The following is a 16288-nucleotide window of genomic DNA, read 5'->3' as shown; positions in this document are numbered from 1 at the left end:
AATATTACAGAATACTTATCTCCTTGTAGTCCAGTTTTCTTCAATCATTCATTCATTGTGAAAGAAACTATTAGTCAACCATTCCAAACAATGCATCTTATCTTTTCTTAATATACGTACCTTTAAAAAACTTGAGATCATATATGATTAGACAGAGATAAAAATGTATAGAATGGTACAAAATGATTTAAACCAGAGATTGAACTACTAAACAATGACCTACATAACTACACATTCTAACATAATTGCAGATTGTGAATATATAAAATATTTGCCAAAAGTAAAGAATGATTACACTTAACTTTGCTGAAAAAGACTCCATGCTGCAATAATTCTTAATCGATAGCCAACAATGATCAAATTTTTTTACTGTGACACTGAGATACTGATTCCACTATCTTTCATTTGAGAAATGGAGGAGACAGACAATGGAAGGGATGGAGCTTTCCCCGCTACAATCACACAGTGCATCACCAAAAAAAAAACTGACGACACCTCCAAAACATAAATTGATAGCATTTTCATGCATGATCCCAAGACATATCATAATAATTCTTCCTTAAAGCTCTATAAACACAGCAAATAGATAAAACCAGAATATGAAGGGACACAATAAAAGCACGACAAGGACAAAAATGAAGCACTAAATCAACACTTGATAGAAAAGAACCATTAATAAAGCATTTGAACACCATAGATAGCTCATGGAGACTCTTAGTTGAGTGATGCAAATAGTAGTAGATAACTGCAGAATGGTCCATTGAGAGAACCAATAAAATGTACTTCCAAGCTCTCGAACCAAAAATGAAAGATATGGGTATGAAGGAGCTTTGATAAAATAAGAAAGATTGAGCATCAACTTTAAATAGAAGAACAAATAAGTGAGTTCACTCAAATTCCATGATCTTGCATAAATTTGAAATAGAAGAACAAATAACTATGTTAATTGCTATAATAATAAAAAACTAGGCTATGATACCATGTTGGATTTAGCCCAAAAATATAACAATAGTAAGGGAAACATAACTACTAAATTAAACACCAGAAGTTACATTGGGAAACCCTAATGACTAAAAGACGGGAAAAACCCAACTACACAACGAAAGATCACTTTATTGATAATAAAAATTCAAGTGTACAATGTCTTTCGCTTGATGCGATATATATAACATATGGATACTCTTCACATTACAACCAGAAGGTCTCTTCAATTTCCAAAACATACCACTTTATTTTCAAATACAACTCTTCGTACTTCCATGCCTCAATGCATGTTGAATGACACATGTCTTTATATTTAATATTACAATTTATCATAAATCCCCTTTCCAACCGAAGGTGACCATAATGATAATAACTTCCATATTTTTAGACATAAATATCTCTATTGCAGCTATAATCTTGAACAACAAACACATGCAATGGAAAACATATCATGTAGATTCACTAAGCAACATTCCATAATGTTCACAACCTCAGGATCATCAAACTAGATTTTCACCAAAACTCTCTGCGCTAATCATGAATAGGAAAACTGCCTGATTGACAAATATGTTGACATCAATGACAAAACACTAGCGCTAAACATAACTAACAACAATTCCACTTTCCAACAACAATAATCTCCCCATTAATCACTACCTCTCCAACAATCTCCCCCTTTGGCATTGATGGCAACATATGATGTGAAAAACCTTCAATGTACAAAGTAATATCTCCGTCTCTACCATAATTCTCTATTCAGTTCTCTCTCTCTCTCTCTCTCTCTCTCTCTCTCTCCTTGTTTTTCACCTAACCCCCTGTCCCTCTTTGACATCAATGACAAAGGTCTAGCACTTCCTTTGCATAGCTCAACTACACAACAGCACAAGTGCTCCACCTTAGGAGTAGCTCCGAAAACATCAAGTCTAGATGTAGGATAAGCCAATTAAGCCCACTAGTGCATCAATCAATCAATTCTAGATGTAGGATAAGCCAAGTAAGTTGAGAGAGATAATGCACATTTCAATGCCCATACCATTGATGCCAAAGTGAGCTTACAAAAGACTACGAAGCAGCCATATCTAGGCCCTAAGAATCCCCAGAATCAACAAGTTTGAAAAGACCATGATTCTCAAGGCCATCTGCAACAACAGATTGAGTATTCCTATTAATAATGGTGCGTTGATTTGAATTGAAGGTGATTTGCAACTGTGATGAGTGTTGCAGCATCTAAGCGACATCCATCCCTGGATCATAGTAAACATCGAGGAAAATGAGATTTCTCCCAAAAGACTGAATTTGAATGTTGCCTTTGCCAACAATAGTGCAATCTTCCCTGCCACCAAAAATAACTAAATCTGAAAAAGGCTAGTAGTCTGTGAACCAGTCTTTGGGGTGGGTGAAATGACGAGAGGTACCTGAATCAATGTACCAGACAGACAACTTCACATCATCTGCAAGTCTTTTAGCCATGAAGGCGTAAAGAGCAGATTCTGTTTGCTCAGTGTGCTCTACATTGTTAGCTTTGGGCTGCGAACCAAATTGTTTAGGTTGGGCAACTAAATGTTAGCGACATTCAGCCTTCATGTGATCATACTTGTGGCAGTAACTGCATTGAATGTTATTTTTCTTGGCCATACTTGTGGCAATAGTTGCATTGAATGTTCTTTTTCTTGGAGCCTTTTGATGCTGGAGTATAGAGGACTTCAGCTGAGAAGATTGCTGGGAACGAGACTTGCCCTTATCCTTGTGAAATGATTTAGCACCAAAGGCTTGCTCTGTAGAGGTGGAGCTAGAACTGCTACTGAATTGTTGTTTCCACCAATCTTGTTGAAGCAACAGTGTGCAGAGATTTGTGAACTTCAGAGCAACACCAGTAGAAGTGATGTTGAGAGTCTCGATAAAATGCTTGCAGGACTCCGGTAAATTTTTTGAGGGTTATTACCACAATGTCCTCTTCCTCCATCTTGCATCAAATGGCAAGTAACTGATCACGAATATACTGAATAGTATTCAAGTGTTTCGGGAGTGATTTCCGCTTATCCATGACAATAGAAAATATAGAGTTCTTGAGAAAGAAAGACTTGTTTTTTGTAAAGTCTCATGAAGTTTCTTGATATGTGCCCATATCTTGACAACTGTCTTGCCAGATGGAACTTTAGGGAGCTGATCATCAGATATGAGTGATTTGAGAAGCATCACCGCCTTTCAATTATTCTAATCACATGTATCCTGATCAATACCAGTTGCAGTCAGACTCTGTGTAACACCCAAAACAATTTGATCAGTATTCCGATATTCAAAGATTGTTAACAACCGCTGCTTCCATGTGCCATAGTTGCGTCCATTGAATTTCTGATTTCCATTGAGCAAAATATTTTTCAGAGACGCCATGACATGTTTTTCAGTTTTCCAGTGAAAACGTGAAAATCTTTGAAGGCATGCACTTCGAGGCAAAAAATCAGAAGACCCCAAAAAATGAAGAGGTGCCCAGAAGAGAGCTTAGTGTTATTTTTGCATTTTGATTTTTTCCATCAATATGCAGTTATGAAAGCCTTTATCTTATTGCAAGTTTCAATATTTTTCCATCCAGTAATGGAAACCCATATCTCCGTGCAAGTTGTAAGAATGACTGATTGTTTTGAAGGCATTCTCCATTTAATTTCTCTTGGTAGGAAACAGAATGGCTCAAAGTTTGTCATAATTACGACATTTGTTTACTTTTGGAGCTGCATTGATACTCTGCAGTCTGTACTAGGTTGAATGAAAACCTGTTTTCTGTTTTGAAATGAACTCATCATTTATCTTTGTTGATCCATTGTTGAAAGAGATTTTCAGCATCCATGTGTTTGGTTCTCTTACATATAGTTTGTCAATTTCAATGGTTTAATTTGGTTTGGGAAATGTTGAAAAATATGGAAATCGACAACATAGAAAGTAGCAGTAAAATTTCTGTAGGAGTTAAACAACTGGACTGAATTAGATAAATCTGTTCAGTCAAAAAATTCTGATGAGGCTGGTTTTGGCAACAGTGCTCTCATATGACAAAGTATATAAAAATGCAGTGCTCTGACTAGATCTTGAATTTACTGGTTCATAGATCTAAAGACCATCCATTTTTATAACTTGCAATCAAGCTTGATAGGTTTAAAAAATTTGGAAATCCACAATATAGAAACTAGTGGTATAACTTCTGTAGGAGTTAAAAAAATAGGACCAAATTAGATGAATTGGGTTGGTCAAAAAAGTTATGATGAAGTTGGTTTTGGCAAGAGTTATCTCATATGACAAAGTAGATAAAAATGCAGTGATTGGGCTGGACCTTTGATGTACTGGTTCATAGACATAAAAAAACACTCATTTTTATAACTTGCAATTAAGCTTGATAGTTTTCTTCTCTTAAATGTTTGTGATTTCTGAATTTTCCATATTTCTTGGGAAGCTGGCAAGGCGAAAATAAATTAAGAAATAAAAAAAGAATGGAAAGCTTCCACTTGTATGACGGCAGGAGAAGTTTCTTTCCCTCCCTTAGTAAACCAGTTTTCGGAATTGTTTGTAGACGGGTTTTCAACAGAATTTCTGGAAATTTGCTGCTGATCCTCAAAGGCTTATTGTTTGGAAACCTTGGTGGAAGTGGGATATAGTTTGAAATCAAGTTATGTCAAGGGAGGAAGATCCTTAGCATCAAGTGGAGAGCAAATACTATCTTAAGGAAATGGATTTTGTCTGAGAAGCCTGAAAATCTGAAGAAGCTTAATTAATAGAATTTAGTGTCTCAGTTTAGCTCCTTTCCACCAGTTAGGTTGCCTCGAGGGCATTCATTTGTTCCACTGGTGCAAGAGCATCCAAGGGTGTAAGAGCAATCTTTCATCTCCCAAAAATAGGTATATATTTGGTTATGTTTGGTATTTTCAAGAAGACCTAAATGCAAGCTATCATGTCTCCATGCACCTAGGAAGACGTCTCCATGCACCTAGGAGAGTGAAAGAGGACTTAGGGGTTTAAACTATTTAGTATGTGGCCTACGTGTAAAGGCAATAGTAATTTATAAGAAAGGACACATTTTCCCTAGGTTGGTGTAGAGATAGGGAAGGGGAAGAGTCATGCACTGACATATATTGAGTTATTGGAAAGAAAATGGGGGAATGTGACACCTCTTTAGGTGCCCACTTTGAAAAATCGCAAAGACACCTCTTTAACACGCTCTTGGGGAATTGGAAAGGCCATCTATTAGTGCATCCACTTCGGAATATTTAGTATGTAGCCTATGGGTGATTGACAAATCCCTAGAAACCAATGTTTTGTGCATGGGTAAATGGCAGGACTATTTTTGAAAAGGGGCTTCCAATAAAGCAACATCCATTCATATAGACTAGTCTAATTTCTCAGAATTTCAGAAACCTAAAAATTATAGTTGTTTATGCCATTCTAAGGATACATTCTTCCCAAACCCCACAATCTTATTACTATTAGGATTACTTCTTCTACTAGCCTAGACATTTGGATTTTCCCTTGGAGAGTGGGTATAAGATTCATTTTCATAATTTCATCAAATGAAGGGAAAAAATTAAAATCCTCGAGGCTGTTTGTTAAATCTGGCACTATTCCCTTCTTTGCAAGGAGCAACCTAAAAAGTTGTCAGATATAGAAATAGGGTTTTGGGTAGAAATAAATGCTGCATCCTAGAAAAATGGGATGAAATCCATTGTTAGCTCTCAGATCATTGGACTGAAAGCCAGAATCATTAGAATTTGATGCGTGAGCATCCAGAGGTATAAGGGCAATCCTGTGTCACCCAAAAAAAAAATGTAATTAGACTTAGTTTCTGTTTCATGTCTTTACATTTTTGGATACCCATTTGGCTCAAATAAAGGTTCCAACTCTCATAGTTCAACTATCAGTGCGTTTGAAAATCCCGAAAAAATAGGAGCATGTATTTGGGCCATCATTTTAGTAAACTAGAAGGTGTGAATTGGCCAGATGAATGTAATTGTGATTTAGAGCATTCCAGAAAAAGAATCAGGTCAAAAGGCCCCACGGTTTGAAAGTTATTGTAGTTTTTCGGGTTTTGGAGACCTCCTAAGAATGTTTCAAAGTCAAGTTTGGGGCATTAAATGACCTCGATTACCGTTTCTGGATTCTTCTAGATTTGCACCGACTTCTAACGCAGCTTCCGAAACCTTCTATTTCGTCGGTGGATGCCTACTAGCACTTTCTAGAATGTACTCCTAGTCCTTAACCCTCCGGGGTCTATTTAAGGAGATTTCTGGCATTGTAAAAGGCAGTTCAGTTCGGAGTGGAGTTTGAGAGGAGGTACCATAAGGAGAAATATTCTCCAGGTTTATGCTATTGTAAGCCCTTAGGGCATGTTCTGAAGTTCATTTTCTCTGTACTATTTGTACTAGCTTATTTTCTCAGTTAATATAATTTCCCTTTTCTGTTGTGTCCATTCTGTTCTTGGGTTGTGTCCCCATCAAGTGGTATCAGAGCCGGTTTTCCTGAGTGTGTAGACAGAGCGCCGACTGTGATCCACGAAGAGAGCGTGGCGGAAGGGCCAGAGCTATTGATCCTGAGGAGGTTAGAGCCCTCCAGAGGCAGGTACAAGCATTGCAAGAGGAGCTTCGTAGAGGAGCAAATGTTGCCGCAGGTGACAACAGTGAGGATGACAATGAAGAGGAAGTAATGGGACCAGAAGAGGAAGTTGACGGGGAAATTCTGAATCCTGTAGAGGAAAGGCTTTTTATGGCCATTACTAAGTTTGGGAAAAGACCTACAATTGAAGTGGGTATATTTTCAGGAAATCTGAAACCAGATGAGTTGATCGATTGGATCAATGAACTGGAAGAATACTTTGAGTATGAGGATATAAGGGACCCAGATAGGGTTAAGTTTGCAAAGGCCAAACTGAAAGGCCATGCCAAAATCTGGTGGCAAGAGGTTCAACTGGAAAGACTTAGAAGAGGAAAGGAGAAGATCACAAGATGGGATCGCATGGTGGACAAATTGAAGAAGCAGTTCATTCCTGTGGACTACGAGCTTGATCTGTTTAAGAAGATGCATGGGTTAAAGCAAGCAGGAAGATCAGTCCAAGAATATACAGAGGAGTTTTACCGACTCTTGATTAGAGCGGGGCATGCAGAAGCAAATAAGGAGAAGGTTGCTCGTTATATCAGTGGGTTGCGACTTAGCATCCAGGAGGAATTAAGTCTGGTAAGAATGACCAGCATTGAAGAGGCATACCAGTTTGCCCTACGAGTTGAAGAGAAGCTGAATAAAAGGTTTGAAGGAAGACAAAGAGGGCACGGTCAAGGAGGAAGGGGAAGCGGTAGATCATCTGGAGGCCGCAATGAAACCCAAAAGAAAAATGAAGATGTGGGTACTAGCAGAAACCAGAGGAATGAGGGTGTCAACCGCTCCCATGATCAAGACTTTGGAAATCAAAGAGGAAGAGGTAGAGGACGTGGACAAGGAAGAGGAGGCTTCCGTGGTACCTGTTTCCATTGCAATGAAGAAGGTCATCGTGCCTTTGAATGGCCTCAACGACAAGGAAGGATAGATAGGAGAGCTGAGGGCCAAGCTAGGGTTGCTCATGTGGATGAGGATGCACAATCATCACATTCAGAAGATGCAGAAAGAGGAGAGACCTTGGTAAATGAAAGAGTCCTACTAAGTGGTGAGAATGAACCAGGACAACGGAGGAATTTGTTCCGTACCAGATGCAAGTGTGAGGGTAAATGTTGTGACATGATCATTGATGGTGGTAGCACTGATAACCTGGTATCAGAAGAGATGGTCTCTAAGCTGAAGCTCAAGAGGGAGAAACATCCCCAGCCCTATCGGATTTCTTGGGTAAAAGATGATCATAAGGTCCTGGTAAGTGAACAATGTTTAGTAAAATTCAAAATTGGGAGTTACCATGATGAAGTTCTCTGTGACGTTATTTCGATGGATGTTTGCCATCTATTGTTGGGTAGACCATGGCAGTCTGATAGACATGCAATACATGATGGACATGCAAACACATACTCTCTGACAAAGGATAGAGTTCGCCACAAATTGAAGCCCATGAAAAAGGAAGGTGAAAAGGTATGTAGCAGTGCTAGGATTTCTCTTGTTGATGGAAGGAAGTTTTTAGATGGCATGAAACATCAGCATATGTGCTATGCTTTGATTCCTAGGAAAGATAAAGAAGGTAGTAGTGAAATACCATTTGAAGTTTCAGATTTACTAGGGGAATTTGGAGATATTATCTCTGATAATGTTCTAGATGGATTGCCACCAGTGAGGCAAATCAGTCATCAGATAGATCTGATTCCAGGAGCTAGTTTGCCTAACAAGGCTGCTCACAGGATGACTCCTACTGAAACAGAGGAGCTAAATAGACAGGTTCAGGAGTTGTTGAGGAAGGGCTTGATTCGAGAGAGCCTGAGTCCATGTGCAGTACCTGCAGTACTTGCATCAAAGAAGGATGGAGAGTGGAGGATGTGTACAGATTCCCGAGCTATAAATAGGATAACCATCAAGTACCGGTTTCCTTTACCAAGGATGGATGATCTTATGGACTGCTTGAGTGGAGCTCAGTACTTCACAAAGATAGATCTGAAGAGTGGCTATCATCAGATACGGATTCGAGAAGGAGATGAGTGGAAAACAGCCTTCAAGACCAAGGAGGGTCTTTATGAGTGGTTAGTCATGCCCTTTGGATTGACGAACGCCCCAAGCACCTTCATGCAGCTCATGAATGAGGTACTTAAGAAGTTCTTGGGAAAATTTGTTATTGTCTATTTGGATGATATTTTAATTTTCAGCAAGACTTTGGAAGAACATTTACTGCATATTCGTAGTGTCCTTGAAAGGCTAAGGGAAGAGAAACTGTTAATTAATCTGAAGAAGTGTATCTTTGCAAAAAGGGAGTTAGTCTATTTGGGGTTTGTTATATCACCTGAAGGTCTTAAAATGGATCCAGAGAAGGTAAAAGCCATCTTGGAATGGCCTACTCCAAGGTCTGCTACTGAGGTAAGATCATTTCATGGTCTGGTTAGTTTTTACAGGAAGTTTATTAAGAATTTCAGTGGCATATGTGCACCCCTAACTGATACAATAAGAGGGGATAGAAAAGAGTTCAAATGGACTGTAGCAGCTACGAGAAGTTTTGAATTGCTGAAGAAGAAGGTGATAGAACAGCCTGTGTTGGCACTTCTAGATTTTAGAAAAGTGTTCCAGGTGGATTGTGATGCTAGTGGCAGCGCTATTGGGGCTTTATTAAGCCAAGAAGGTAAGCCTATTGCATATTTTAGTGAAAAATTGAATGATGCAAAGAAGAAGTATTCTGTTTATGATCAAGAGTTCTATGCAATAGTTCAGGCCTTAAAGAAATGGAGGCACTATTTATTACCAAAGGAATTTGTTTTGTATACTGATCATCAGGCATTGCAGTACCTAAATAGCCAAGGTAAATTGAATCAGAGGCATATGAAGTGGGTAGAATTCTTGCAGAGTTATACATTTGTGTTGAAGCATAGAAGTGGAAAATTTAACAGGGTTGCAGATGCACTAAGTAGGAGACAGTTACTGCTTACAACAATGCAGGTTGAAGTAGTTGGGTTTGATGAACTCAAGAATTTGTACCCCGAGGATCCTGATTTTGCTGAAGTATGGAAAGCTTGTAAAGAGCCTGTTGCTGTAGATAGAACCAAGTGGTTAGATTATTTGATTCAGGATGGCATGTTGTTCAAAGGTAGTCAATTGTGCATTCCAAGGAGTTCCATGAGGGAAAGTCTGATTAAGGAGAAACACAGTGGAGGGATGGCAGGACATCTTGGTCGAGATAAGACCATTGCCATTCTTAGAGAACATTATTTTTGGCCTCAAATTTCACAGGATGTGAAGAAGTTCGTACAAAGTTGCCAGGTTTGTCAAGTTGCCAAGGGGTTTAGTCACAATACGGTTCTTTATCAGCCATTGCCTGTTCCATCAAGGCCATGGGAGGACATAAGTATGGATTTTGTTCTTGGATTGCCAAGGACATAAAGGGGTAATGACTCAGTATTTGTGGTGGTTGATAGGTTCTCCAAAATGGCACATTTCATTCCATGCCACAAAACTCATGATGCTGTTCATATTGCAAACTTGTTTTTCAAAGAGGTGGTAAGACTACATGGTCTTCCAAGGAGTATAGTTTCTGACAGAGATACTAAATTTGTGGGGTATTTTTGGAGGACATTGTGGAAGAAGTTGAGAACAGACTTGAAATTCAGTTCCACGCATCACCCACAGACTGATGGCCAAACAGAAGTGGTAAATAGAAGTCTGGGCAATTTGCTGAGATGTTTAGTTGGAGATAAGCCCAAGGGATGGGATTTGATTCTACCACAGGCAGAGTTTGCTTATAATAACTCTGTAAATAGGAGTACTGGAAAATCACCATTTCAAATTGTATATGGGAATAGCCCAAGGACTGCACCAGAATTGAGGAAGATAGAACAAGGGGAGAGGACAAGTGTTGAAGCTGAGGAATTTGCTGAACACATCAAGCGTCTACATGAGGAGGTTCAAGCACACATTATCAAGATGAATCAAGAGTATAAAGCTAGGGCTGATCAAAGGAGAAGACATAAGGAATTCCAAGTAGGCGATTTAGTCATGGTACACTTACGAAAAGAAAGATTTCCAGCCGGTACTTACAACAAGCTGAAAATGAAGAAATTTGGCCCCTGCAAAATTTTGAAGAAACATGACTCAGGAAATGCATATGAAGTGGAGCTGCCAGATGGTATTCACATTTCTCCCATTTTCAACATTGCGGATTTAACAGAGTATCATGATGATGGTGTAGATGAGGAGCTGGTTTTAGAGCCATGTCCAATTCCTGCTTCTAAGAAGGAGGAGATAGAAGACATTCTAGATCATCGTGTGGGTAGGAGTACCAAAAATAGGCAGTATGAAGAGTATTTGGTCAAATGGAAAGGACGGCCGATCGAGGACTCAACTTGGATTTCAGCAGCTGAGGTTTCCCATTTGGGATTTCCTCTACCATCCATAAAGTGACAGGGTCACTTTTCAATCTACCCTGGGTGTCTGATGCAGGAGCATCCAGAGGTATAAGAGCAATCCTGTGTCACCCAAAAAAAAATGTACTTAGACTTAGTTTTTGTTTCATGTCTTTACATTTTTGGATACCCATTTGGCTCAAATAAAGGTTCCAACTCTCATAATTCAACTATCAGTGCGTTTGAAAATCCCGAAAAAATAGGAGCATGTATTTGGGCCATCATTTCGGTAAACTAGAAGGTGTGAATTGGCCAGATGAATGTAATTGTGATTTAGAGCATTCCAGAAAAAGAATCAGGTCAAAAGGCCCCACGGTTTGAAAGTAATTGTAGTTTTTCGGGTTTTGGAGACCTCCTAAGAATGCTTCAAAGTCAGGTTTGGGGCATTAAATGACCTCGATTACCGTTTCTGGATTCTTCTAGATTTGCACCGACTTCTAACACAGCTTTCGAAACCTTCTATTTCGTCGGTGGATGCCTACTAGCACTTTCTAGAATGTACTCCTAGTCCTTAACCCTTCGGGGTCTATTTAAGGAGATTTCTGGCATTGTAAAAGGCAGTTCAGTTCGGAGTGGAGTTTGCGAGGAGGTACCAGAAGGAGAAATATTCTCCAGGTTTATGCTATTGTAAGCCCTTAGGGCACGTTCTGAAGTTTATTTTCTCTGTACTATTTGTACTAGCTTATTTTCTCAGTTAATATAATTTCCTTTTTCTGTTGTGTCCATTCTGTTCTTGGGTTGTCTCCCCATCAAAATTTGAGTTCAGGGAGAGAGCAAGGTGGACAACATCCATTAATGATGCAGATTTGTGGTCATCATCCTTGTGAAGCACATGTTTGGGAGTGAGCGCAGTATTGTTATGATCTATAGTAATTTTTAGTAACTTATCAATTTTATATTTACTTTCAGTTTATTTATTAATCTTATTTTGATTAAGTTGGCAGGGAAGGGGGCCCTGGTCCGGCACAAGAAGACACATTACAGCATTGCCAAAGCACAACAGGCAAATACAACCTGATGTTCGAGAGCCAACTAGTAGCGAAATATAAAAAACCACATAATCAAGAGATATATCTAACAGTATGCATTCTATCACTAGCAACCAAAAGGAAACCGTAAGTCCATCTTAATCTAACTAATAAAAAGTTCGGAGTATTACTATGGTCCATCACCATAAAAGTGAATACTATCACTACCAATGCCTGAGTTCATATTCCCTTGAATCCAAACAATGGGATAAATAAATGGAAAATCACCAGAACTAATCAAGAACTTGTACCAAAAAACAAAAAACCTGTAGCAAAACATATAACGGCAAATCATTTGAGTTTAGTTATGGCCTCCCAATTCTTGGTGAGGTGCTGCAGGAACTTCTTCAACTTTTTGTCTTCTTACTCCTGTTCTGAGTCCTCGATCTCCTGCTGATTGTTTTTTTCAGGTGCTTCCTTATCATACTTTTACCTGTTACACTCCCATCGTCATGTTTTGCATGAGGCCATCATATAGCTTACATAGAGAGTACCCTGCCATATTTAACATTTTAAGTTGTCCAAAGTGAAGTAAGGGGAACCAACTCCTCCAGGGCCACAATTCTGTTCTGGAGAGGCTTCTATGTAGCCTTTCACACTTTCTTTTTTGATCTGTCTTTCCTCGATACACGTAGAGCTTCTCTTTCCAGTACCAGCATCTTACACGAATAGGGGACGTGCAGCCAAAGTTATGCATCTCTTGCAGTTCACCCTGGTTTTCCCAATTTCCACCGAATTGTCCTCTTCAATGTCCTCGATCTCCTCCTCCTTATATATGTACTCCTATCCTTAGTGTCGTCTGTGTCATTACAATCATTAGGTTCATTTTTCCTGGTCCGTTTCCACGACCACTTCTGCTTCCTAGACCTTCTCTTTTTCCATTTTGTCTTTGATCCTAGAGAATGATCTCTCCCTAGAACTACCTTCCTACTTCATTTCCTCATAGTGGGTCCTCTTTTTTGTCTCTTCCAATTCCTCCTCATCCGTTGAGTCATCCTGGTCTATTTCAATGTAACTTTTGCCTTTATTGTTGGTCTGTCTAGCTTTGATAGAGGGGGGTTTTTAACAGGGGCCTCTCTCTTAGGTGGCTTGGTATCCAGCAATGTTTTCTCGATGGAAACAACAAATATGGTTCTCTCTTTAACAGGATTTTTGGAAGATTTATTAACTTATTGTAGATACACTTATCTTTATTTATTTACATTTAATGATTATTGGGAATTGCTTTTTACTATTTTTAATTATTAAATTTTCAAAAATTATATAGTATAAGTTAGTTGTGTTGCCATCCGTCCTCCTGAAATTTTTACAGCAATTTTTTTTTTTCATTGGAATCCATTTTAAAATTGCATGGAATTTTTTGTCCACGAGACACCTAAGTGCAGCATAACAAGAGGAAGGAAAAACTAAGATCCCAGCATAGTAGATCCACATAATATTTGTGAAATGAAACCATAATCCTGGATATTAGAATGAGCTCATAATCTCAATCAGGCTGACTACAACCATAAAATGGCTAGGTTATGTGCACTACAAGCTGATCTCTTCATATCGTAACACATGCACTAGGCAAAGGTATAATATTTATGTTGTATTGGCCATTAATAATAACTCATGATGTTTTAAATATAAGATGGCATACCTTCAATCTACAATGTAATAGAATTTTATTACTTTTGTTGCAAATAGAGCATCTTGTATTACTTTTGTTTTGTCTCTAAATTATATAATTGTAGGGCATGTTTTGAGGATATGCGCTCCTGCTTCATGCTTTTCACGGTGTTTGGGGATGTCGGGACACAGTTTCAGGGATGGTAACAATTTTATCAAATGGTGGGGGAATGGCTTAAATTTGAAACATTGGGAAGTGACCTGGACCCTTGGAAGCACATCCTTATGGAACACTATCCTTATGCAGCTTAGACATTAGTTACATATTGCAACATTGACGATTTATATATTTATTTGGTTGAATTGTCTTTATATTCTTACCAATATATGCTCTGTTGTTTTTCCTTAGATTGTTAGAATTTTAAGCAGTCATTTTTAAAGTTTACTCAGACAATGCTTTCATGCATTTTTGGGGGACTGCATAAGCTTTTCGTTCATAGCTCCTTTGTCTATTTGATTTCACGTGTTTATGTGCATAGATTGGTTGCATTTTCTTTCTTACTCATCATTGTTTTCTGGAGTCTACAAATATTTCTTTTAGGAGGCTACACTGAAAAGTGTTCTCTTTGCTTTGCATGGCAGGGCAGAGGAGTTGGAGATAGCATTGGTGGAAATGGTGAAAGAGGACAACAGGCGCCTTCTTAGTGCAAAGGTTTTTCTGTGATAATCTTTTTCCCATTATTGCTATTCATGTTTGCAATGAATTTAAGGTGTTTGAGTTGGACACTTTCTTAGCTGGTCATGGCCTGTCATGCTGCATTTTTAGATGGAATAAGCTTTCTTTTTATGAGACAGATAATTAAATTAGACTATCCTGTAATATCCACAAAAGTTTATGATATATTTTTCTGACAATTCAAAACTATTAAAGGTATGGAAAAAACAGTTTCTGAAGTACTATTCCCTCTTTTACATGTTTGTCTAGGAGAGAGAAAACAGTTCGATAATGAATCAGAATAATTGAATATCTCTAATTGCTCCTAAAATCTTACTCTCCTCTCTACCTCATCTCACTCTTTTTAACTCTCCTAAGTAATGTAAAGGATCCGGCTCATGTGGGACAGCCTCTCACACAGTTTTTTTTAAACTAACTTGGCAGATAGAGAAAATGGAATCTTCAGGGTGTTGGACATAGGTTTTGTAGTAAGAGTTATGCAAGAGCACATCCCACAAACTTACATTGCTGACACAAGAGTCAAATCATACAATTTAGTGCAGGCACAAACTTTTTCGGAGGAACTATGTTTAGCAAAGACAAAAATTTGTAAATTAAGGACGCTCATATCTTAGGACTTCCTATCAATGAACTGGATGACTGTTCTAGATGAGGAAAGTTTGTCCTTTGAAAAACTAACCACAGTCCATATTTCAAGAAAAACTAATAGAATATTAGATTTGTTGGTAAATCTAGCAACAGATTATTCAAAATGTTGAGAGGTTAGTAGCATGTTAGATGTGTTGGTAAATCCATTCTATCTTTCTTGGGTATGCAAATTATTGAAGGATTATATGTATGTTCTGGAACTACAGTTCAGTTATATAGTCGATAATTAATATTGAAATGTGTAGTTTTTTTGTAACTGTATAAATTTTTAAGCTGCTTGATTTTATAATGCTTCCATAAGTAGTAATATGTTATATATATCTGAAGCAGCCAAAGCTGAGTTTGACTGGTCAAGTTGGTTGTTAAAGAATGATAGCCGAGTCACTTACTTAAAAGCCTTAGCTGACACCTCGGAAGAACAATAGTGTTTGTAGACATCTTAAGGCAATCAAAGGAAGCAAGTTTCCGTTCAAGGATGTGCTCAGTTTGTTTACAATTTAAATCAACTTCTAACCATACAGTGCAAGGTGATACTTTGATCTTCATGATGTTGATGTTGTTGCTGCAGGAGTTATCTTTCTGTCTTGGATTCAAAATAAATAAATATCTTTAAAATGTCAAGGCAAAGAAGGGAGAAGACAATGAAGGGTTCTTACTTTGTAACATCAAGGTAATGAAGGGACAAGACAGCAAAGGGTCTTCATCTTGCAACATCAAGACAATGAAGGGTCAATAAAATAATATATTCTTCCAGGAGGAATTTTCGTATACACTACAGGTCGATATCTTTTGTTGAAGAAGATCGATTCTAAGGAATTTTTTATTATCTACATATTGATAGGTGCTATTATCATCACTTCATTTTTGCCCCGTGTTTTGGGCAAATTGTAAATCAGTCTTTCTGCACATTGATTAATTAAGTGATAGATTTGTGCCAGTTTTTCCTTTCTCAAGTTGGAGGATTTTCCTAGGATGATTAATTGTGTCTTATTGTGCATTATTTTGTTTTGTTACTTATTTTCATTCCTGGTATGAAAAATCAACATTGACATTGGAGCCGGGTTCAAGCAGTGAAGTCTTCTTCTCTTCTTATCTGATTGCAGATATATATTCTGTTGTATTACAATTACTGAAGACTGCTGGGTCCCAGGACTATTTGGTTGATTCATAAGTTCTGATATTAATTTTATGAGGCAACTCTATCATAGTTTATTTGTAAACTTGGATAAATGTTT

The 16288-nt window shown here is 38.1% G+C and overlaps 1 protein-coding gene across 1 annotated transcript in view; it reads left to right on the top strand.

The window, feature by feature from the left end:
* Positions 1–16288, top strand: part of LOC149555233 (Ypt/Rab-GAP domain of gyp1p superfamily protein) — a 174487-nt gene that overhangs the window by 101399 nt on the left and 56800 nt on the right. The window contains exon 13 of the mRNA XM_089829319.1: positions 14312–14381. Within this exon, the coding sequence (XP_089685445.1) occupies positions 14312–14381 (70 nt within the window). The remainder of the gene's footprint in view (positions 1–14311; positions 14382–16288) is intronic.

This window comes from Cupressus sempervirens, chromosome 5 (genome assembly GCF_028749045.1).
Source record: "Cupressus sempervirens isolate cs-2001-9-10 chromosome 5, ASM2874904v1, whole genome shotgun sequence".
NCBI classification, from domain to species: Eukaryota; Viridiplantae; Streptophyta; class Pinopsida; order Cupressales; family Cupressaceae; genus Cupressus; species Cupressus sempervirens.
The sequence above is the reverse complement of the archived record's forward strand: the minus strand, read 5'-3'. Positions and strand labels throughout refer to the sequence as shown.